At 41.5% G+C, this 25,378-nt stretch overlaps 1 protein-coding gene across 1 annotated transcript in view; it reads left to right on the top strand.

The window, feature by feature from the left end:
- LOC126090706 (progestin and adipoQ receptor family member 3-like) overlaps nt 1–25,378 on the top strand; it is a 194,865-nt gene that overhangs the window by 140,372 nt on the left and 29,115 nt on the right. Inside the window, exon 3 of the mRNA XM_049907006.1 lies at nt 18,691–18,887. Within this exon, the coding sequence (XP_049762963.1) occupies nt 18,691–18,887 (197 nt within the window). The remainder of the gene's footprint in view (nt 1–18,690; nt 18,888–25,378) is intronic.

Below are 25,378 nucleotides of genomic sequence, written 5' to 3'. Positions count from 1 at the left end.
ACTATCAGTTTAATAAGTCACAGCTGCAAAATACTAACGCGAATTCTTTACAGACGAATGGAAAAACTGGTAGAAGCCGACCTCGGGGAAGATCAGTTTGGATTCCGTAGAAATGTTGGAACACGTGAGGCAATACTGACCTTACGACTTATCTTAGAAGAAAGATTAAGAAAAGGCAAACCTACGTTTCTAGCATTTGTAGACTTAGAGAAAGCTTTTGACAATGTTAACTGGAATACTCTCTTTCAAATTCTGAAGGTGGCAGGGGTAAAATACAGGGAGCGAAAGGCTATTTACAGTTTGTACAGAAACCAGATGGCAATTATAAGAGTCGAAGGGCATGAAAGGGAAGCAGTGGTTGGGAAAGGAGTAAGACAGGGTTGTAGCCTCTCCCCGATGTTATTCAATCTGTATATTGAGCAAGCAGTAAAGGAAACAAAAGAAAAATTCGGAGTAGGTATTAAAATTCATGGAGAAGAAGTAAAAACTTTGAGGTTCGCCGATGACATTGTAATTCTGTCAGAGACAGCAAAGGACTTTGAAGAGCAGTTGAACGGAATGGACAGTGTCTTGAAAGGAGGATATACGATGAACATCAACAAAAGCAAAACGAGGATAATGGAATGTAGTCAAATTAAGTCGGGTGATGTTGAGGGAATTAGATTAGGAAATGAGACACTTAAAGTAGTAAAGGAGTTTTGCTATTTAGGGAGTAAAATAACCGATGATGGTCGAAGTAGAGAGGATATAAAATGTAGACTGGCAGTGGCAAGGAAAGCGTTTCTCAAGAAGAGGAATTTGTTAACATCGAGTATAGATTTAAGTGTCAGAAAGTCGTTTCTGAAAGTATTTGTATGGAGTGTAGCCATGTATGGAAGTGAAACATGGACGATAACTAGTTTGGACAAGAAGAGAATAGAAGCTTTCGAAATGTGGTGCTACAGAAGAATGCTGAAGATAAGGTGGGTAGATCACGTAACTAATGAGGAGGTATTGAATAGGATTGGGGAGAAGAGAAGTTTGTGGCACAACTTGACTAGAAGAAGGGATCGGTTGGTAGGACATGTTTTGAGGCATCAAGGGATCACAAATTTAGCATTGGAGGGCAGTGTGGAGGGTAAAACTCGTAGAGGGAGACCAAGAGATGAATACACTAAGCAGATTCAGAAGGATGTAGGTTGCAGTAGATACTGGGAGATGAAGAGGCTTGCACAGGATAGAGTAGCATGGAGAGCTGCATCAAACCAGTCTCAGGACTGAAGACCACAACAACAACAACAATTTTACGGCTGGCCATTTCGCCGCTCGGGGTTGTAGTGTCGATCCAGCTGTCCGTAGAGCCGTAGAGTACAAATACATTTCAACTGCCAGTGTCGCTGCTGATTGTGCTGACCCCCGCCTCCCCCCCCCTCCCCCTTCCCCGCCGCACACACTCACACAAACACGCGCGCGCACGACGGATCGCAGACAAATCCCTTGCGTGCGGCAATATGGCTAGCTGAGTGCGACCTACTTGAAGTTGTTGTATACTTTACTTTCGTTTCGCAGTGGCCCCTTGCAGTAAGAAATTTATGTTAGAAAACGAAGCAGCAGCTGTCACATTAAGGAGTTCAAAAATATTTTGCAGTGATCAGTAATTTGAAGCTTGTGCCGTAGAAGTAGAACTTCGTGGAAAGTAGCTGGTTTTGGTTGAGTATTCATGGAACAACTTGGCGCTTTATTAAAGTTTTTAAGCTCTAGGCAGAATGAGGTAGTTAAATAAAAATTTAAATTTGATTTTTGGGAATACTTATTCCAAAGATATAATCAAATTCCTTGCCATTTCATATAACTTTTCTCTTCCTCTCCCACTCCCCCCCAATACATCATGGACCTTGCCGTTGGTGGGGAGGCCTGCGTGGCTCAGCGACACAGACAGCCGTACCGTAGGCGCAACCACAACGGAGGGGTATCAGTTGAGAAGCCAGACAAACGTGTGGTTCCTGAAGAGGGGCAGCAGCCTTTTCGGTAGTTGCAGGGGCAACAGTCTGGATGATTGACTGATCTGGCCTTGAACATTAACCAATACGGCCTTGCTGTGCTGGTACTGCGAACTGCTGAAAGCAAGGGGAAACTACAGCCGTAATTTTTCTCGAGGCCGTGCAGCTTTACTATATGGTTAAATGATGATGGCGTCCTCTTGGGTAAAATATTCCGGAGGTAAAATAGACCCCATTCGTATCTTCGGGCGGGGACTACTCAAGAGGACATCGTTATAAGGAGAAAAAAAAAAAAAAACTGGCGTTCTAGGGATCGGAGCGTGGAATGTCAGATCCCTTAATCGGGCAGATAGGATAGAAAATTTCAAAAGGGAAATGGATAGGTTAAAGTTAGATATAGTGGGAATTAGTGAAGTTCGGTGGCGGAAGGAACAAGACTACTGGTCATGTGAATACAGAGTTATAAATACAAAATCAAATAGGGGTAACGCAGGTTTAATAATGAATAAAAAAAAATAGGAACGCGGGTAAGCTACTACGAACAGCATAGTGAGCGCATTATTGTATGATGAGATAAAAGAAATTATTCAGATAGTGAAGGGAGTTGAAAATTTAATAGTCATGTGGGACTGGAATTCGATAGTAGGAAAAGGAAGAGAAGTAAAATTAGTAGGTGAACATGGAATGGGGGTAAGGAATGAAAGAGAAAGACCCCTGGTAGAATCTTGTACAGAGCATAACACTCGGTTTAAGACTCATGAAAGACGGTTGTATACGTGGAAGAGGCCTGGAGACAATGGAAGGCTTGAGACAGATTATTTAATGATAAGACAGAGATTTAGGAACCAGGTTTTAAATTGTAAGACATTTCCAGGGCCAGATGTGGACTCTGACCACAATCTATTGGATATGAACTATAAATTAAAACTGAAGAAACTGCAAAAAGGTGGGAATTTAAGGAGATGGGACCTGGATAAACTGAAAAAAAAAACAGAGACTGCAGAGAGTTTCAGAGAAAGCATAAGGGGAACGATTGACAAGAACATGGGAAATAAATACAGTAGAAGAAGAATGGGTAGTTTTGAGAGATGAAATATTGAAGGCAGCAGAGGATCAACTAGGTAAAAAGACGAGGGCTAGAAGGAATCCTTGGGTTACAGAACAGATATTGAATTTAGTAGATGAAGGGAGAAAATATAAAAATGCAGTAAATGAAGCAGACAAAAAGGAATACAAAAGTCTCTAAAAAATGAGATCGACAGGAAGCGCAAAGTGGCTAAGCAGAGATGACTAGAAGACAACTGTAAAGATGTAGAGGCTTATATTACTAGGGGTAAGATAGATACAGGAATGTTAAAGAGACCTTTGGAGAAAAGAGAAGCACTTGTATGAATATCAGGGGTGGCTTAGGGTCCATAAAATTTGGAGAATTCATTGGCGATATGATTGTAGCCCGAATAAACGTTTATTGCGTTTGCATACAGAAAGACAGTATATACTGTACGAAAATGGTGCACCATTAATTAGTTTCAGATTCACTGCTCTTGGGCAAATGTACACAATTAGTTAACTTCATACTTCCAGTACATGCGCGAAAGAGCATATGTGGATGCTCGTTCCTGCCCGAAAATTTTATTCTGGCATTCTGCGAGACATTTGTTTCTCCGTAGGTTCTGAGAAGTTCTTCCAAGGTTTGGTTCCACTTGACTAGTGTTTAAACGCATGGCAATAAGGTCAAGTGTTCACTTTTGTCGGTGAAGGCTGGGTTGTGGTGCTGGATCTCCAAGGCTGCTGTGCGATATTGACAGAGATATCGAATCTTCCGTGTGAAAATACTTCTTGTTGTCAGCGACAAGTACTAGTGGTAAAAGAGTGTGCACACCTTAATTTGGAGTGCAGGACATGTAGAAATAGAAGTGGGGAGAAAAATGCACCTCAACACGGAAATATACTATGGTAACACGATAAAGCACGAGAGATGTATTCAGCGGGTAGAACGTCGTGTTATTTGAGACTGCAGTTTACTGGGAAACTTCTAGAGAGCTCACGTTTCTGTTAAGGAAGTGGCTTCCAAGAATATTGTGTGATGCTCCACCTCATACACTGCTCGTCTGTTCATGCTGCTTTTCACTCCTGACCGATTGGATACTGCTAAAATGTTCAACGAAGAGCTGTGTCGTTTAAACGAATGTGTTCTATATGTCAACTATGCATCTGTTTCGTATGGATACCTTTGAAAAGTGCTTGAATAGTGCAGTGCAGATTTATGTTTTCATGTACGGCCAATGAGACTAAGGAAGAGGATGACATTCAGTATGGCATATCGCCATTTCGTATCGAATAGCTTCAAGCGGCTACTGAGCTTAATGTCCCCAACTGACTGACAGAATCACCGTTAACATTGTCACATTGTCACGTTGTGGAAAGGTTTGCAATTAAAAAAAAAAAAAAACGTGGCTGCGCAGTCTGTCTGTTAGCAACTGAACACTATTATATTTTCTCCATTTTCCTGACAAATTATGATGATGAAGATTTCTTCTAATAACAACTTTCAGACTGGCTGCCTTCAGACGGAGTGCACGTTAACCATTTTGGCTAAGTGACGGGCGATCCCATCTTGTTTCTTGTGATTCGTCTCCATTCTCAAGAAGGTGGTACAGACCTAGTTTTGTTTCAGAAGAACACATCGCAGAGACAAGCTTTGCCTTACGCAACACTTGTTCAGTTCGTGCGTCACAGTAGGCCCTTGACCCCTCATCCACGGTAGGGGCAATTACAAGAGGCTTCGACGGTACCGAACATGCAGTCGCTTGTGCCTGAAAGTAGCTCTTCTCGGCGTTGGCAAAAGACTATTGGAGACAAATTTTCAAAAATAACTCGCTGCCAATTTTCTTTTCACGGTTGTGGCTTAAAGTGAAATGAAGTTTATGCAGTGGTAGCGAGGGCCGTTTTTACTGAGCAGGTTCTATGATGTTTTTCTGTTAACTTGACAAGAGAATGTCGCAGACGTTTTTATAACAGTGAAGCTGCATTTCAAATATACATTTTCAGTAGCAGGGGGTGATACTTTTTAAGCCTTAAAATTTGAATGGAGAAAATATACCTAATAAAACTCATACTAGTATAGAGCATCACATAGAATAGTGCTTCCCAACTTGGGGGTAATTAACTCCTGAGGGGTAAAACTAATATTTCTGACAGTAAAAACAAAAGGGCTTGATTGTTTTGCTCACGAAATTAAATTTATTTTTAAAATTTCGTTACTGTTATCACTATTTCATAACAGTATAAAACTGAATACATAAGCGACGAATAATATCATTTTTTTTTCAAATAGTAGCATGCTAGTGTGATTGGGGTTACAGCTTGTGAAACGAATCTGAGAACATCTTCCTCACATAGTCCACCCACTATACACATAATTTGGGCCATGCACCTATGACAGTAAAACTGAAATATATACTGTTTATATGCAGACTGAAGCGACGAATGAAAATTTGTACGAAGGCCAGGATTCGAAGCAGGGTCTCCTGCTCACTACACAGAGGCACTACCCACTACGTCACCCTGGCGCAGTGGCTTTGCACTGCTGCACGGACTAACCTAGCATGCCTCTCTCCTCAGTCCAAATTCCCATTCACACATCAGCCCACCAGGTATTCCCCCTGAATTCGAACAGCATTGCTGAGGTTCTCCAACCGTATCGGAACAGCACTTCAGCATTGAAAGAAATGGGGAATCCTGCCTGAAACCCAGGCAATGGTTCTTTAATCAAATGAAACCATATGGTCCCAGAAACCTTTTCAGGTCTGAGACATCTAGGACACTTATATGTAGAGTGAAGAGACAAATGATAATTTGTTCTAATGCTAGGATTCGAACCTGGCTCTCTTACTCACTAGGTAGATGTGCTAAGCAGTACGCCACCCTGACACAGTGGCTTTGCAGAGGTGCACGAACTACCATTGCACACCTACCTTCTATCGCTTGCGCCTTTGTCCGCATTGTGTGTGGGGTTGGCGTGGTTAAATCGGATTTGGCATTTTAATTTGAAGGGGTGGCCGGATGCCCTTCCTGCCGCCACCCTGTACCCCCCGGGGCGGAATCAGAGTACACCATCTGTCTGAGTCTAGTGGAAATCATGGAAAAGTGCGGATGTGTGTCAAACGTCTGTGAGTCGTGTAACTGAGGCGGGACGTGGGGATCAGCCCAGTATTCACCTAGAGGGATGTGGAAAACCGCCTAAAAACCACATCTAGGCTGGCCGGCACACCGGCTCTCGTCGTTAATCTGGCGGGCGGATTCGATCCGGGGCCGGCGCGCCTACCCGAGTCCAGGAAGCAGCGCATTAGCGCTCTCAGCTAACCTGCCAGGTTATCGCACACCTCCTTTCCCAATCCAAATTCCCATTCACGCCTCAGCCCACTTGGTGTTCCCCCTAAACTCCTACAGCACTTATGGAAAGCCACTGTGCCAGGGTGACGTCATAGTTAGCGAATCTGCCTAATGATCAGGGAACCTGGGTTTGGATCCTGGCCTTGGTACAAATTTTCATTCATCTCTTCAGTCTTCGTACATACATCACAGATGTTTCAGACTTGAAAGCATCTCTGGAAGTATACAGGGTGTACATAAAGTCTGGGAACACTTTCAATTATTTATTGCACAAGAACTAAACGTTGTACAGATGTCATACATATTGCATTTTGAAGAGAAACTCTGAAAGTTTTTTTTACCAACATTCGATAGGCGAACCATGACTGACCCAGCAAACATCAATAAAGTAATCGAATTCTTGCCATACCCATCCCAGCATGGCACCATCGACTGTGGCAGTCGCTTCCCATATTCTCTCCCATAGTTCTGCTATATCACGTGGTAGAGGCGGTACATACAACAGATCTTTAATGTGTCCTCACAGAAAAAAGTCACACGGAGTGAGATCTGGTGATCGGGGAGGCCATTTCGTGAAACAGCTGTCCCCTTCTGTAGCACGGTCGATTCATCGATGCGGCAGCTCCGTGTTCATGTACCCACGAACTTCACAGATGAAAATGGGGTGGAGCCCCATCCTGCTGAAAGATGAACGAAGAGTCCGATTGGATTTGAGGCATCAGCCATAGCTGCAACGTGTCCAAGTAGGAATAGCCAATGACAGTGCTCTCGGAAGAATGGTCCGTACAGCTTTCGACTTGACAAGGCACAAAAAACATTTACCTTTGGGGAATCATGCTCAAATTCAATGCATTCGGTGCATGCTTTGTACCCCAGATTCGACAATTATGCCCGTTCACTTTCCCATTAGTGTGAAAAGTGGCTTCGTCGCTAAAAATTAAGCAATCAACAATTCCATCCCCGTCCTCATTCAGTTGTTGCAACTGCGAACAAAACTCCAAACGCATGTCTTTGTCGTCGTCATTGAGCTTCTGCGCTAGCTCCAATTTGAATGGTTTCATAGGCAGCTTCTGTCGCAGGACTTTCCACACTGTCACTGGAGCCATTTCGAGTTCACGGGATGCACGACGCACCGATTTCTTTGAACTCCTTATGAATGTCTCTCTTATGCACTCCACATTCATTTCACTCTCACTGGAACGTCCGCTTCTCTTTGTCGGGCACAAGCAACCCGTCGTAACGAATTTGTTGTGCCAGTGGTAAATGGCCTTCCTTGTTGGAGGCTTCTTACCGTACTTGGTTCTAAACATCCGTTGAACAGCTGTAGCACACTTGTTTTGTCGAACTCCAACACACACAAGCTCACTCCGCACCAACTCGCCATGTTTGCGACTAGCCCTGACTATTGGCAAATTGCCAAACTATGCTGTGGCGGTAAACATGAAAAAAAAAATTCAGGGTTTCTCTTCGAAATGATGTACGTGTGAGATCTGTACAATGTTTGGTTCTTGTAAAATAAATAATTGAAAGTGTTCCCGAACTTTATGTACACCCTGTGTAATTTCATTTGAAACATGTACGTCATATCTCACGAAACTGACTTTCCTGAGTTGTAGGTAGTTCCCGCAATGGACCAGAGATTGCTTATTATTCACTTCGCAACACATAAACGAAATAACTGACAGTACAACAGAATAGTAATTATATAATGACTATTGCATCACTTTGGGGCCTACACCGTATTGTTATTATTATGAGTATTATTATTAGCAGTGGACATATACACCAAGTATTAGCAGGATGAAGTCTTCCAATTTCTGTTAGCTCATAAGTAAGAAGTTCAGCAATCAAGTGATTTACAAACAATAAATATAGTCTGCAAATTTTAACATGGCTGATTTCAAATGGAGATATAAGGTGTGAGTGTAGCAGGTGTCACTAGGAAGAGGATTGGTGCATAGAAAGCATCTTTTGTAACAAGAGTCTGCTTGCCGTGTGGGTACTTAGCTTTCTTTCTTGAGAAGGAGTTGTGTACAGGTAGCACTCACAATGCGCTGAGAATTGGTTAACTATTCTCTAAAAAGAGGTTGTTAGAAATACACTACCAACTAACACATTGGCTCATTAGTTCGTGGTTTAATAAAACACCCATGAAAGCTACATATCATTTACCTTCACTTATTTTAAAAATAAAAGTGTGCAAAGAAAATTATTTTTCATTTTAAAGCTTAGTTGGGGGCGGGGGTGGAGGTGGAGATGGGAGGCGGGGTATACTATCTTATATCACATTGCACTCATGGGTAACGGTCTCGGAAAGGTTGGAAACCACTGACATAGAATGAGGGATGATATGATCACCTTGAAGATTGCAGCGATTCAGTATCCAAGAATTCGTAGAAACGAAAACAATCTTTGACCGCTAATTTATTTAATCCAATTGTATACCGTGCACACAGTCAGCGAAATGCTTTATGTAGCGGCCAACCCCCGGTAGTTGTTTGCATTGCAGCTGTAAGAACAGTATGCCCTACATCGTAGTATTATCATGGTTTTTTTTTATCTTGTGATGATGCCAGTCTGGCTAAGAATGGTATTTGCTTGTATTACGAAGTTTAATGAGACAGGTATGTTATTTGTCAGCTTCTCATGTAATGTGAATCGTACGTATACCACCACAGTCTTAACACATACAGTCGCTACACCCCTGCACATTTTTGTTATGCACAGCGACAGTAGAGCTTCAAGGTATTAATAGCGATCACAGTTTGCGTACAGCAAAAATAGAAATAAAAATTTTAAAAACTGAAGAAGGCTGCTGCGAAGAATAAGTGGAACCCTGAGAAGTTAAGGCTGAGGATGCTACTTCAGCTTAACTTATTGTGAGACAAAGAACGACCCGCCAGTGTCAATGAGTAACGTCGAACACATTTGATGAGCATTGTATCACTTTATATTTTTTCTGAGTACGAATTTTTCATTAAATTAACTTCTAATAGAGATTACTCTGCTGAATTTTCCACCGGGTTCAGAGATCGAAGGAAGTTGTGCGTGCAAAACAGCTCTAAATAGTTTCCGAGTATTTATAAAAACTAGTACTACTTTCAGAAACAGAAGAGCAAATTGTTCACCGTGTTAGAACACATAAGCTATTTTCAGCGCTCAGTCTTCTGGTTGGGAAATTCAGAGAGTAATACGGAAGATGATTTGCGATTTGCTTGTAAAAACTTTCAGCTGTTTCCTGCCTGCATTTGTTTTGCCCCGGTTTAATTCTGCGGCAATTGTTTCGATATCCTAGGTAACGATCTCACGCGAGATTCGTATGCGGCAGATTACCTGTGAAATGTGTCCTTAACGGCAAAATATGTGCTGAGATGCGCTGCTCGGCGGTTGGCAGCATCGCTGCCAGATCGATTATCGCAGCAGGGCGGCACACAGCAGCTGGCAGCAGACGATGTGAACTGTTTTGCCGGCAAAAGTGCGTGTCTTTTACCCTCAACGATGGATGCAGCGGTGGTTGGATCCTCGCGCTGCAGGTTTGGCCGGGTCTGGTTTCATTTCGCAACGCATCGCGAAGCTTACAGCAGTGCGCATCGTGGACTCTTTGACAGCGCCCTTAATAGAGTGCTTTGTAGGTTATGACATGATCTCTTTATAGATGGGAGCCGCATGAAAGAGGATTGCTGTTAATGCTCGTGGCTGTCACTTCTTTCGTTATATGACACAGTCTTTTCTCGATATACCGGCGTATTTTGTTATTACGTTGGTATCTTTGTTACTCATCTACATGTCTGTTAACGAGAAGGTGTCACCCCTTCGCTTGAACTAATAACATGCCGTCCGGCAACAATGCGTCAGCAATCCTATCAAATGTGGTAGACGAGCCAATTTGCTTAGCTTACACTAGTAAAGTTTGGCATATTTCATTTTCATATTCCACCAGTTGCACATTCTTTCATTTGCATGCGAACGATGCCCTTGTCTTCGCAGGAATCGCGTCTAGAAATTCCGGGTTCTGGCGGCCGTAAGCTACAAATGCAGACGATGCCACATGTTATTTGCTGTACGGAAGCCGGTAATTAAGACGTAGTGTATTATGCTAGAATTTGTATCCAAAATGGTGGAGATGCGAATAGCTGCTGAAAATAATGACAAAAACAAACTCCATAAGAAGCTGATATGCTGTTTTTTTACTCCCGGAATAACTTTTAGATACCGTATATAAAATGATTCTCCTTACTAAGGACACTGGATGAGTGTTTGACATTAGGTACGCGAAACTTTCATATTGTTTATGTTTTATTTTGTTTCGTGAATGATACTCCGCATTTCTGGTTTTGCGATGGAAGCTTAAAGAGATAGGAAGCAAAGGTTTCTTCCTCGTGTGTTTAAGCCGATGGTGACAGTTGTTTGCACCCCAGCTTTTCCAGTTAATGACGAACTGTTTTTAAAACAATCAGACGAGCTCTATAAAATGTTCTGACTGCTGATTGAAAATTTCAACTTATACGGTACGCCAGCCGATAGTAAAAATTCAGTGTTTTTGCTCTTTTTAATTTTAACAGTGTCATTTTTTTCCCGACTGTGGTAATACTCTTGTCATACGAAGTTCAGAACATTACATTGAAGCTGATGGAAAAAACCGTTGAATTTTTAGTGTGATAGTTATGTAACCATCACTGAGGTGTAAAATGAAAGCGAATGCAGTTGTTCCAGATAATCAACAGAAATCATGTTGTTATACCGGAGTATCGGAACATACAGTCGGTGTACCTTACATTACTGCCGTATTGTGCTTTGTATGAAAAGAACGCTGTTTATTGTATTAATTTATTTCTAAACGCATTCCTACTACAGTACAGCTCCACTGTCGATGAAATTATGATTAATGCAGCTACATGAGATGTTAAGTGAAGAACAACACGAAGACGGAAGTCATGACAGTGAAAAGGAAAGACGACATGGTTTGAAATGTTTTTAAAACAGTGTGACAGCGTTAATAAACGCCAAAAACAATTTTCCATTCATTGGGATTCTTTCTCACATCAGATGTGGCTGAATTAATGATACTCTCATCGACAATGGGACTGTACAGTAATATGACTGTGTTTCGAAGTATAGAGTAACCAGGGATATTTTAATAACAAGCAATAATGCAGTAATGAAAGCCCAAAGCGATCTCTAACAAAATATCTGAAATGGAAACTCATCTTTTCGTCCCAGGCGGCTACGGTGATTCCCCAGGATGATGCTTGGAAACTTTTTGAACTCCTGATGTACGCACATGTTCTGTGCTGTGTATGTAGCAACTCTCAAGGAAGATAGGTAGATCGGATGGAGACATTCTTTCCACTCCCTTTGCGTTTCGCAGCGTTCAGACACAGGCAGTATAATTTTACGGCCATAACTACGTAACACTGTTAGCAGTAGGCGCTGTAAGCGTCTCCCGAGAAACCCCAGGAATTGCCTCATCGCTCTTTTTGGTAACATATTACAAACAAGAAAACATTCAGAAGAGTTGTGCAAAACAACAACGAAGCAGACGACAATGGCTACCTCATACAACACGGTCAGCTAAATACCGTACCTAAACGTTGGCTGCAGTCAAAAACCAAAAAGACTGCTGGCCGAAGCTTTCCCGCTTCTACCAACTTTGACCATTCGGGACTTGGACCGGGCTGCCAACTACAAGTTAAGAAAATAAAATATGGTATATAAAAGTCTGCAATGTAGACGATATATGTTTAAATCGTGCGATTAGCTAATTTCGACGACTTATCATTTTCAAGGACAAGTTTAATATTACGTATTGCGTATCTTAATTATCAAATTATTTTTCGCTACACGTAAAAAGTAGACGTCTAGTGAAAAATAATTTGGCAATTTCGACATTTGCCGGAAAATGACAGGTCGTCGAAATTTGCCAGTCGCACGATTTAAATAAAAGATCGTTTACTTTTACTGCCTAAAACGGAGCATGTTTTCTTTTATGAAGCATTTGGAGGCAGTGGATCCACACAAAACAACATTTTAAAACTTAAGATACTATCATATAGTAACAAGTAACATTCTTGGTCTTGCAACGACCACAGAAAACTTACGTGCTTTATCCACTGACTCTTGGTGATTACTGTTAGTGATGCGGTGCCTTTATATCTTCAGTGCTTCTTCCAGGTGCCTGCAGTCAGAAACTAGTGTAAAATTTGTATCATGCCATCTGCTTACAATCTGAATGGCGTTCTCTTGCCGTATACATTTAAAAACTACAGAATTTGCTCTTTTCCCGTAGTTACTTTTACATATTTTTGTGTTCCATTGTTTGTGCAGCTGACTGGAGGTTGCATCGTCACAATCCAAATGCTCTTTCAAGGAAACGAATTGACCAAATGGAAGAACAGTATATAGTGGGACACATCATATACCACGTTATCGGGCTGCATGCACAAACATCATCTTGCTGCAGAATGGATTTTTATCCTCTGTGGCTTTGTATAAGCAAAGGATGTTACAGAATTTCGTTCACATTCCCTTATGTTGTATCCATGCTTAAACAAACACGAAAAGTAACAGTGAGTGATAAATAAACTGTTGACAGTAATTAGTAAGTGACCATTCATAGTATGTGTTACCCCTAGCTCCTAACATAATGTGACTCGAAGTGTAATCGGAGATAGGTCACTGAAATGTATTTTCAGGAAGGAAAGTTGAAAACTTTTTGTTGCGAAATGTTCGATTTACAAGAATAATTAATTTGCTGAGCGGACAAGGGTAAATACAAGAACTTGTCAACCACAGAGCAGGAATAGCATTAATTATCTGCTTCATGACCTGTCGTTGCCAACGTCAGGACACTACGCCGCCTCTGTCGTAGGTAAAATTTCACCCCAATATTTTCCACTTTTTTTCCCTTTCTATTTTGAAGCAAAATTGGCATCTGACAGTTGCATATGTAACATTCAGATTCTTTTATCGTTTCCGGTACTTGATAATAATGCACTTGCATACCAGTGGACAGTATCGAATTGTGACCAGATCGTTGAAATCGTCCTCAACATAATCATCATCATTTCCCAACTTCAGTTTCTCAGGTGCAGTGCGTTCGCCGTTTCTTTCTGTCATTGTTCAATTTTTTGTCTATGGTACCTTCCCAGTTCCAGCTTAGTTTCTCCACCTCTGATTTCACTGTCTTTAATGAGTTTAGTTAGCGTTTCATGTGGACTTTCCCCGTTTTAGTCCTACGTAATGTTTTTGTGACGCTGCTTTATATTTCTCCGTTCTCTTCCAGTGAGCATACCATTGCAGTCTGTACTACCCTTTAACATCAGTAATAGGCATTTTGACACCAGCGTAATTCATTCCGGAACCACTGGACTCGTATTGGAGAGATCTGAGTTTTCAGTCCACATACAGCTAATCTGTTTTAATTATTATGAGGTTGATGTTAGGGCCTACTCACTTTAAACGAAGCCAGCGTGGTTTCTTCTATAAGATATCGCGCTCCTTTATTCATCCGACCTAGTACTTACCCACTGTAAACAGTCATTATTGTCATTCACATAATACACATTTAAGGCATTGAGCTAACTATGCGAATACCGGACTAGAATAAGGAGCAAGGTTCAGGAAATAGTGAGGAAAATACATGATCAGAAGTGGAGTAATTACATGGGCAGCTGGATAGAGGTAGGTGATTTGCGCATATGCGAATTGAACGGAACACAAGCTTTCTGTGTTGGGAAAGCATCATAATGTGAAACTGAATTTGCAATCTTTATTACAGAATGTCTTAAAAGCCACATATCAGCAGAACCTCTCTGTCGCTGATTCTTTTCTCATCCTCTTCAACATTTTCAGTATTTACAAAATAATTAAAGCTCTGTAAATGCAAATCTGCACTATTGAGCTAGTAGACGTTTGACTCGATATTGTTTATAGATGAAGCATTCAGCATAGTATCAATTTTAATTTGTGAGTGCTCACAGCTCTCGTTCATGACGCATAATGACACACAGAGGTCACAGAAGTCATGGGCTCGTTTTGTCCGACGTTGAGCAGCAGTTCGGCATGACATAGATGCAACAAGTCGTTGGAAGTCCCCTGCAGAAATGTTGAGCCTTATTGCCTCTGTAGCCGTCGATAGCTACGAAAGTGCTGCCGGTGCAGGATTTTGTGCACGAACTGACCTCTTGATTACGTCCCCAAAATGTTAGATAGGATTCATGTCGGGCGATCTGGGTGACCAAATCATTCACGCGAATTGTCCAGAATCTTCTTCAAACGAGTCGTGAACAATTTGGCTTGGTGACATGCGTTGTCATCCACAAAAATTCCATCAGTGTATGGGAACTTGAAGTCCATGGATGGCTGCAAATGGTCTCGAAGTAGCCGAACATAGCCATTTCCAGTCAATGGATCGGTTCACTTGGACCAGAGGACCCAATCCATTGCATGTAAACTCAGCCCACACCATTATGCACCAACCACAGCTTGCACAGCGCCTTGTTGACAACTTGGGTTTATGGCTCTGTGGTGTCTGCAGCACACTCAAACCGTACCACCAGCTCTTACCAACTGTAATCCCAACCTATCTGACCAGGTCACGGTTTTCCAGTCGTGTAGGATCCAACTGATATGGTCATGAGGATCCAACTGATATGGTCATGAGCCCAGAAGATGTGCAGCAGGCGATGTTGTGCTGTTAACAAAGGCACCCACGTCGGTTTTCTGCTGCTATAGTCGATTAACGTAAAATTTATTCGCACCGTCCTAACAGATAAGTTCATCGTACGTCCTACGTTAATTTCTGCCATGATTTCACGATTGTCTGTTAGCACTGACAACTTTACGCAAGCGTTGCTGCTCTCAGTCGTTAAGTAAAGGCCGTCAGCCGCTGTGTTGTTTGTGGTTAGAGGTAATGCCTAAAATTTGGTATTCACGGCATGCTCTTGACATAGTGGCCTCGGAATACTGAATTCCGTAACGATTTCCGAAATGGAATGTCCACTGCATCTAGCTCCAACTACCATTCCACGTTCATAGTCTGCTAATTCCTGGTGCGCAACCATAATCACATCAGAAACCTTTTCACACGAATCACCTGAATGCAACTGGCAGCTCCATCAATGCACTGCCCTTTTATACTCTGTGTATACCATACTACCACCATCTGTTATGTGCATATTGCTATCCTATGACTTTTGTCACCTTAATGTAGATATTAGCTGCTACAGTAGGCTGAACGTAGAGATCCAATTACACATGGCAGTGAATAATTTGCAGGTGGATATGTTCGATAAATATTACTGAAAGGTTACCAAAAGATGTTAGCAGTTGAACAAGGAAGAAACTATAAGGTACCTTAATTTGTTTCATAGCCCTTTATTCCATTTATCTCTTCGTGTATTTATCTGCACTGAACCATAGCAGGACTATGTGGTAATGTAACCATTACCACAGTGCACAGATGTCGTCATAAGACATTATCTTGTAGATGGAAGGTGTACAGTGTCCAAGGCAAAATTAAAACCTGTGGTCCAGCTTGAGAGAGACTACTACACCTGAAATTTGAGTGATCTAACATAATTTAGAATGCAATGCGAGTGCAGATACTGTTTCCAAAGTGAAAGTGAAAGGGTGAGGTCTGGGTTATTAGAAAAGGCGTTTCTGACAGGGCAGGAAATCGACCATGGTCTTTTCAATTGAGCCATCCTAACGTTTGCTGTAAGGGATTTAATGAAATCATGGCAATGCTGAAAGTCAATGAAATGATGGGGATTTGAATTCAGAAGGAAAGGAGGAAGAGTAGGGGTTAATATCTCATTGATGACAATCATTAGAGACAGAGCACACACTTGGATAAGGAAGGCGGCGGAAGGAAATTGACCTTAAGCATTTTAGGGAAGTAACGGAAAGCTTAAAACTGGGTGGTGAGATGGGGATGTCAATCCCCCCGCCTACTGAATCTGATGCCAGGGGCTTAACTACTGCATCACCTCGCTGGCTGAATTGTTTTCAGATGCAATGCTCTCATACAGTAATAAGGGATATTGAAAGTTGGTTTAAACCAGAAATTGACAGCAAATGAATCCACCGGAATAAATCCAAATACTTAATGCAGGAGCAAACAACATTTACTATGAGATGGTGTATTTGCTGCCATCAATAAGGAATTAAATTAAAATCCACTTTAGTAATTATTGTTTGGGCAAGTATGACAATAAACAGCAGATTTAAAGAAATGAGTGGTGCCTTCTAATGATTGTCAGACAGGTCTACAGAAGACTGAAATCTTCAGTTCATTAATAAAAATACACCATAGTCTTCTCAAAGAGGAGGGTTTCAACCCCTCCCTGTTCCTGCCCTCCTTCTCTCGCCTCCCCTCCCCCTGCCCCCCACCTTCCACACAGACTGAAAAAATTATATAATGTCCTAAGTCATGGATGATCAAAAACATACTTGTGAAAGTGCTACAAATTTTCTTAGAAAAATAAAATGGAATGTTAAGGAAACCACCTGTAATAGAGTGTATTAGCCTACATTTACCGGTGACAAATCCAGTATCTTCGATAACAGGACAAATCGGTTTTATCACATGATGCATTTATCTATGAGGAAATGTCTTCTGATAAAAAAATTGCAATAATAATGAAAGGCGGTTTTTAGGGATATGCATTGCTAGTTGCATTTTCATAGTATTTACACACATCCAGTGTGGCAGAAGCAGGTTAATTTCTTGTTATGGGCTTAAATTAAAAAATCTGGACTGGCAGACTGCAATAAAAGTCTCCTAAAATCACCAGAAAATCTGTTTACAAAATTCATTTTCACATTGACCTCTATGAATATTCTTATTATGTACATACAGCTCCTACAGGATTGTGGAGGTAAAATTAGACTAATAATTCTTAATGGGGTACATCGAAGGTCAATTCTTCACTTGCTTTGTCTGTGAAAGGAACAAAGGATACCATAATATACTATACAACACAAAATAATATGTCACACATTTATGAACAAAAATGTTGGAACACTGTTAAACCATTGGTAAAAAATTTGTTGTTTGATACTTTTATATGAGTCTGTGTAACACATTGAGGTTTATGCTGGCACATGGTATTAACTGTTACATATGAACACAGTTGATGGCATACTGGTTAGCGATATTTTCATGGTTAAACAACTGTCTTACCTTTGGTCTCTTTGATTGTCGCATATGTTGGAGCTAATGGTTTACATATATTTATTTTAATGAAGTATGTGAAAGTAATGTTTCTGCTCATGGGTATTCTACTAGTTGAATGACAGGGGTGGCAGTTTGCCTTCAATATTATTAACAATCTTGCCTACTTGATGTAAGAAGCAGAGTCTTGCAGCGATGATGTTGAATAAAAAGTTTTTGGGTTTCTAACCATGTCAAGTGATTGAAATTGCATGAAATATCAGTTGAGCTCTCCTTGGCCATGTCAAGAGCACCTGGAGGTCAACAAGGTACCATGTGAGTGTGTCCAATCTTACACTGGACAAACAATGTCCACTATGGAATAACACAGGAAGGAGCGTAAGAGATTTTATCACCTACTCCTAGAAATCTGCTGTAGCTGAGCATGCTTTAGAAAACACTCATCATATTAGTTTTGATAACACCTCTGTCATGGCTCACACTAACAGTTTCTGGGATTGCGTGCTTAAAGAAGCTATTGAAATAAAAATCACTGATCATGACCTTTGATAGAGATGGCAACCCACAGCTCAGTGTGGCATGGGATCCAGCAATTTTGTGGTTGAGGTGAGCACATTATGTGACGAGTCAATGTATACCTATATATGGTAATGCTGTTAGCACCAGTGATGTCACAGCCAGCAGCTGGTGTATATAATGGTGTACCAGCAGCACACTGGCAATCATATCATTGACAATGGCCAGGGGGTGCTTGGCCGAAAGCTCGTGTAATTTTAATCACTTGATGTGATTCCAGTTCAGTTTTTATTCAGATCTCATCAGTAGCTATCGTGTCTAGGAAACAGTAGAGCACAAAGGTATCCTTTTATTCAGTATACTTATGTGCCTATAAGTCTGTTCTGTGTTTGCTGTATCTTTTTGTTTTGTACCTACATTTAAACAGTGATTCAAAAAATTTCATTCTTGGTGCTCAAACATTGTTGTCATATTTATTCATGTAAATATTTTGTACAAGACTTGTTTGTTGTCTTGTTTGACTTTCCACAGTTATATTGTCAAGAAATAATATTTACTTATTTAGAAGTCAAACTTTTTTTCAGATATAAAAAATGATTGTTCTTTTTTTCCTTCTTTTTACAGATCAGAAATGGTTCCATTACGAACTCAGTCTGTGATAATGGCTGCAGTGCAGGATGTGAGAAAGATGAGTGTGATAGACTGGATCATTCTAGTTATTCACTGCTCAACTTTAATGATGCCCCTTCATACCTTAAGTTTAACCCTTATATCCGGACTGGTTATCGTGGATATCTTACAACGAAGATGTGCCTGGAGAGGTATGTGGTAGTATCTTTAAGTTGATTTATTTGTAACAAAACAGTAGTTGTTAACTATAGTATATAACAATTTTTTCATCACTGTACCAGTCTGTGTTAATTGATGGAATCTGAAGTGAACTAGTATAAAGCAGTTTGCACAATCAAGAAGTGAAAACATTTTCATGAACGGGATGTCAGAGGATCACAGAACCAGGCAAAACTTAACTAGAAGACATTTGGCATATAACAGTTGTGAAACACTGTAATCAGAAAAATTCTGGAATCAACATATCCATTAAAAACACCTTCTTCAGTTGATAGCGTATGTGGTTACTCCTAGCCATCAAATGTGGTAGGCAGTGGTGTGTAATGCCCTTTGTGACTTGGGCCCAAATTCTTTGTTGGTGGTTGATTGTGTTCTTGAGAAAGAGTTGTGTAGTGTCCAGGAATAGCACTTCGTACAAGTTGTAGGCTGAAGTCCATCTCTCTACCCCATCACAAAGATGCCGCAATAGGATTTAAATCCTGAGACCCCACAGCCATTTCATAGCAGCTTGATATATATGTGCATTATTTGCATTTGTAAAAAGTTGTCCATGTGGTTGCACTTTGTGAAGTTATGCTGTAAATTTCAGTAAGAGACTACTCTACTCACAGTGAATGGGCAAAACGGTTGAATCATTCTGAGTTTAGTGAACTACTTTTTATTATCTTTGAAAGATGTGGCTGTTCAAAGCAGTGGTACCAAGTCCCTATACAGATTGGACAATTCTCATTTGTGGGACCAGCTTGATTGTCAATTGCACTGATCAATCACATCCTTTTTTCCACTTTCTTTTGTTCCTAATTATTCTTTACTTGGGATTCTAGTGTTTAATATGGTTTCAAGAGTACAGGGCAATTCAAATGGAATGTTTTACCAATCATTGTAGCCTAGTGATACATCAATAGGAATTCTAGACAACTTAAAAGAAAGTTTAAGATTTTGATTGTTCACAAGTGCAGTGAATTTTCAAATCAAGATCTCAAAACCATTGGACGAATTGCAGTGGGTATGATGACACTGTGTTCTGTTCCTAGCTGCACAGATCTTTGAACCTGACACCATATGATTCCTTTTTGTAGGATTACACGGGAAACCTTGTATATGTGCCTCCTTTGCTGAAAACAGTTCCAGAACTCAAAATAAGCTTTTGTATATTACTATGCATTAAATAGCTGTAGTCATTTGTAATTACTATATTCATTATGATGTGTCCTGTATACAGTAACTGTTGCTGAACTCAAATTATGTGTTTGTTGGAGGTTATATGTTACCAGATTTCAACACATTACTGTGGTAGTAAAAAATGAGAAGAATGATATATCAACTTCTGACCCAGGATTTTAAGTGACACTTTTATCCTTATCTAGACTTTTCATGTACCTTGTTTGTTTTCTGTTTGCCTTTACTCATGCTGAACCATTTTTTAGCTTAAAGAACTCAAAATTTGATGTGCATATTTTTATTTTGTGGGTGTATTAGGTCTGATATTGTTAGGTCCAGTCATTGAATGATAAGTGGGTGCCATTACTGTTGTTAGCAGTTTTCCAGAGATCCAATTCAGCATTACTCAACCACAGAAATGCACATCAGTCGGTGGAAAAACTGTTGCTCTACAATATTTGGTTATGGAAGCCGTATCTAAATACTACAAATTCAAATACTGCTCATCATATTGCTGGTGATCATTTATGAGAACTGACAAGAATATTCGTTTGTTGTTCTGTATAACCAAATAAGCATTTCTAATTTGATGTCAGTTGAAACTGCCCACTGAAAATAAAATGTTAAATACTATATAGCAAGGTATTTACAGAATAATGCATTTTATTGTGTACTAATGACTTCACTTATCATCACACACATTGCGAAAAAGTTGATTGTCTAGTTTCAAACTTCTTTCATATCTCCCAGGTTAGATGGACACTATTGTTTTACTAATAGACTGCAGTCACAGTGGCACAGACATCAGGGCAATCCATTGACAACCGATATTGACTGAAGAAATGAGATCTCTTTCAAATCAGTATGCCAGGAGGTGCACAGTCTTCACGCAACTGATTACATTGACCAGTTGTACAGACTTTGGATGAAAGTCAGCACAATTCAAACCAGTTGATTTTCTTTGGTGTAATTGGATGATGTTCCCGTACACAAAATGTGGATTCTGTGAAAATTTTAAGTTTAGTGCAAGATAGATGGAGTTTGCAGCATTGTGACAATGACAAGTATGATTGTGTGCTGAAAATTAATGCCTCCAGATTTTTCATTCGTTTCTCAATATCAGCTGAGTTATTACAGTCATGCACATTACTCAGTTGACATTACCATTTTGCTGATGTAAATTGCAACCCTCGGCTGCTGGAGGCCTCCAAATTGTAGAGTGTAACATGGCCATGCGTAACTTAACTATGTTGGTGCATGAGAAACAACTTGCTTTAGTTGAGTTTCTGAGCACAGAAAATGTGCCTCTGATTGAAATCCATAAAAGAATGAATGCTTGTACGGTGAGGGTTGAGGGCTTTATCGACAACAGTAATGTGCAACATTGGGTAGTTCGTGCTCATAATTAGGATTATGGTGGTGCTAACCTCAACATGTGTGACAGAGCTCGGAGTGGATGACTATGTTAGCAACTAATGAGACTCGTTGCAATTAGGTTGATGAAATAATCAGCGAAAATCATTTGAAAAAACAGCAACATCTCTCAGGTAAGGATGGTATATCACGGAAATGTGTACGGCCATCGTTCAAGAAGAGCAGTACAAAAACCTGTGGGTGTCTTGAATGCTCACAACGGAGAAGATTGGACATCTGTCAACAATTGCTTTTGCATTTGTTTTGAGTGGGGAAAGGGGGGGGGGGTGACAGGTGATTAAAGCAGGTTTCAGCATTTTGTCCCAACAACAAGAGAGCACCAATGGAGCTCAGCCAAAAAGGATCACCAATGCCAAAAAAGTTCAAGATCATGGCATCAGTAGACAAAGTCATGGTCGCAGTGTTCAACCCTCAGTGCAAGACCCTCAGAAAACTGAAATGTTCATCGTGGCTGTGGAATAAGTCAACAAATCTTAAACATATTTTCATTTAAAATATAATGTCACAAAACAAGTAAATGTTCAATACAGCCAGGTACATATGATAATTCTTAGGCTGTTGTAGCTATGCATCATCAAATAGGAAAATTATTTTACAACACATATTTAAACTAATCACATTATCCCATTGAATTTGTACAGAAGTCAGATTATACTGGTATTCACATTATTTGGTGTGACGAATACATATCAATTGATTTGACTAAGTCATCAGTGCAGTAGAAGGAGTTGGCCAGCAATAAATCCTGTAGGCTTCTCATAAACTTTGCTTGCTTTATTTAAGACAAAAACTGTTACAGTAAGGGCAAGCAAATCAGCTTTGTAGGTACTCAACAAGAATTTATGCAACACCAAAATGCTAATGTAACAGTATGAAGTTCCACTACAGTAAAACAAGTAAAATATCAGTGTTACTTCATAACAAAGAAAATTGACATAAAATACATACGTATTAAAGGTTACACACAAAACCATTGTACAAGGAGCAGATTCTATTTTCAATCTTTAAGAGAATTTTTATAACAAAAATACAATCCAAATAAGCATCACCTGCAGCACGACATTTAAATAAGGAGCGGTTTGATTGCATAGAACATAATAAAAAATCAAATGACGTCAATTCCAGTGGCCAAACAATATGCATCTGAAAAATTTAGAGAATCTGGAACTGACAGATATGAAGCACAGTTAGAGGGCAAATACTGGCTTTATAATGTGTGCTTAACAGGTGAAATCGCACAGTACACACAGCAGTGCACACCACTTAATAACATCTGCAGACCTCCAACACAAGAGAACAGCACTGTCTAGTAACAGACTCACACAGGCAATTCTGTTGTATCCAGATTCTGCTACAGTAACAGCCAGCCAAATAGCCCTGAGGCAAACTGCTCCCAGTCCCGCCGTATCGCAGGTCTCCGGCCATCACCCTGTTTCTTGTGTTTTTCCATCCACCACTGCAGCCATGGTATGCAGTTAATCCAACAGCCACTTCCACGACTGAGCTCTAGCCCTGGTAGATACTCATTTGCCATCCAAAACTAGATCCCCTCATACTGCTATCTTTTCAGCAAAGGTTCACTCGCTGGCACCTATGTTGTAATGCAATTGGTGCAGCACTGCCACTTCCACGACTGAGCTCTAGCCCTGGTAGATACTCATTTGCCATCCAAAACTAGATCCCCTCATACTGCTATCTTTTCAGCAAAGGTTCACTTGCTGGCACCTATGTTGTAATGCAATTGGTGCAGCACTGCCAACAAGCTGCTCAACCCCCCCCCCCAGGGGGTCCACAACTCTTTTGTGGATACGTGCGTAGCGAGCACGGGACCCCGTGCTAATGTGGCCTTCCTTCCTTTCCGGGCTGCATACCTTCCCATTCCGCATCCTTCCCCATCCCTATCTTCGCCCCTCCTCCCCTCACCTCTGGCTCTTTCCTTCCCTTTCTCCCCATCTGGGAGTATGGTTTGTGCCTACGTCCGGAGACGGACGCTCGTAAATGTACTGCATTCTTCGCCTTCCTTGCTTTTATGTCTTCTTCCTTCCTTTGTCCTTCTCTGTCTTCTTCCTTCCTTTGTCCTTCTCTGTCTTCTTCCTTCCTTTGTCCTTCTCTTTTCCATACCTCTTCTCTTTCCCTTTTCTCCGCTGCGGCGTTTGAGACCTCTCTTCCTTCCTTTCCCTTTCTCTTTCTTCCTCCCTGTGCATGTCTGAAGGCCGACCCACGCCATTTGTGCGTAGCCGGTGACGGGGTAACGCGTAATTCCCCGCCCCGGGTAGACAGGTAGGACACGTACGTACCCCCTGGTAACGGCCAGGCCCAGGGAGGGGTGATTACCCGAGCTGTTACCTTCCGAAAATGCCGATTGGTCCCTCCGTCCGTTTGTCGGGAGGTGTGACCTGAGGTGTGAACAATCACCTAAGGCGGGAGTGCCCTCAGAGAGGGCCCCCACAAGGGAGGAGCGCGCCATCGGAGACGCCGGTAATCATGGGGGATTCTTCCGCAATGGTTTCCTCACCTTCCACTATGTCTGCTCACAAACGTAAGTATACTGAGTCTCAGCCACAGACGATTCTTCCATCGTTGCCACAGTTCCTTGTTGTTTTTCGGACTGATGAAGGTCACGACTTCTCCACGGTCAATCCTTTCATTATTCAGAAAGGTGTCGACGCAATTGCCGGTCTTGTAAAGTCTTGTTCCAGATTACGGAATGGCACCCTGTTGTTAGAAACACACAGTGCCCTCCAGGCACAAAAATTGCTGCGTACTTCTCTGCTCCACACCTTCCCTGTCCGGGTGGAACCGCACCGTACCTTAAATTCCTCGTGTGGAGTCGTTTATACACGCTCCCTCGATGGATTGTCTGACGAAGAAATTCAGCACTATCTGTCTGACCAGGGCGTAACAGCAGTTCATAGAGTAATGAAACGGGTTGACACGAACATCGTTCCAACCCGCACTGTCTTCTTGACATTTGACACAGTTCAACTCCCATCGAAAATCAAAGCAGGCTATGAGATAATTTCCGTTCGCCCTTCCGTCCCAAACCCTACGCGTTGCTATCGATGTCAGCGGTTCAATCACACCAGCCAGTCCTGTTCCAATCCAGCCAAATGTGTTACGTGTGGCAAGGATGCCCATGAGGGTGCTTGTCCACCTCCATCCCCTCGCTGCATCAACTGTATGGGTGACCACGCTGCTTCCTCTCGAGATTGCCCCATTTTTAAGGACGAAAAGCTCATCCAGGAAATAAGAGTGAAGGAAAAGGTGTCGACCTTTGCTGCTCGAAAATTATTCGCCAGTCGCAAGCCCACCGTGCCTCAGACAGGAAAATACAGCACTGTCCTTGCTTCTCCTCGGCCAACAAAGGAGGCGGCCACGCAGACTTGCGACCTCACCTTTAGTACCACGGTCGTCAGATCGGCCAGTGCAAAGATCGCTCGTTCAACCTCACCACTTTCGCCTGCCCACTCTATGGCTCACCCTTCGTCGGGTTCTGCTAAATCTCGAGCCCAAAAGTCGGACGCCAAGTCTTCGAAAAAAGAGCATACTCGTGAAGAGTTTTTACGTACCGCAACTTCACAACCATTGGTTCCTCCTTCATCTAAACACCATTCTTCCAAGAAGGCTACAAAGAAACCCAGTTCCTCTCCTTCTCCGCCAAGGCGTGTCCCCTCTACAGCACCACCTGGCGGAAATCGCCCTCGGCCGTCTTCTGTGTCGCCGAGGCGCACTGCTGGTGGCCGGTCAACCGGCCGATCGCTGGTGGCAGGGACTGCTCCTGACCAACCTATGGATCAGGATCTTCTGCGTTCGGCTGAATGCCATTCCATGCTGTCGGTTGCTAGCTCCGAGCAGTCTTTGAGTTGAC

This window comes from Schistocerca cancellata, chromosome 1 (genome assembly GCF_023864275.1).
Source record: "Schistocerca cancellata isolate TAMUIC-IGC-003103 chromosome 1, iqSchCanc2.1, whole genome shotgun sequence".
Lineage (NCBI taxonomy): Eukaryota > Metazoa > Arthropoda > Insecta > Orthoptera > Acrididae > Schistocerca > Schistocerca cancellata.
Note: the sequence above shows the minus strand (reverse complement) of the source record. Positions and strands in the feature narration are given on the sequence as shown.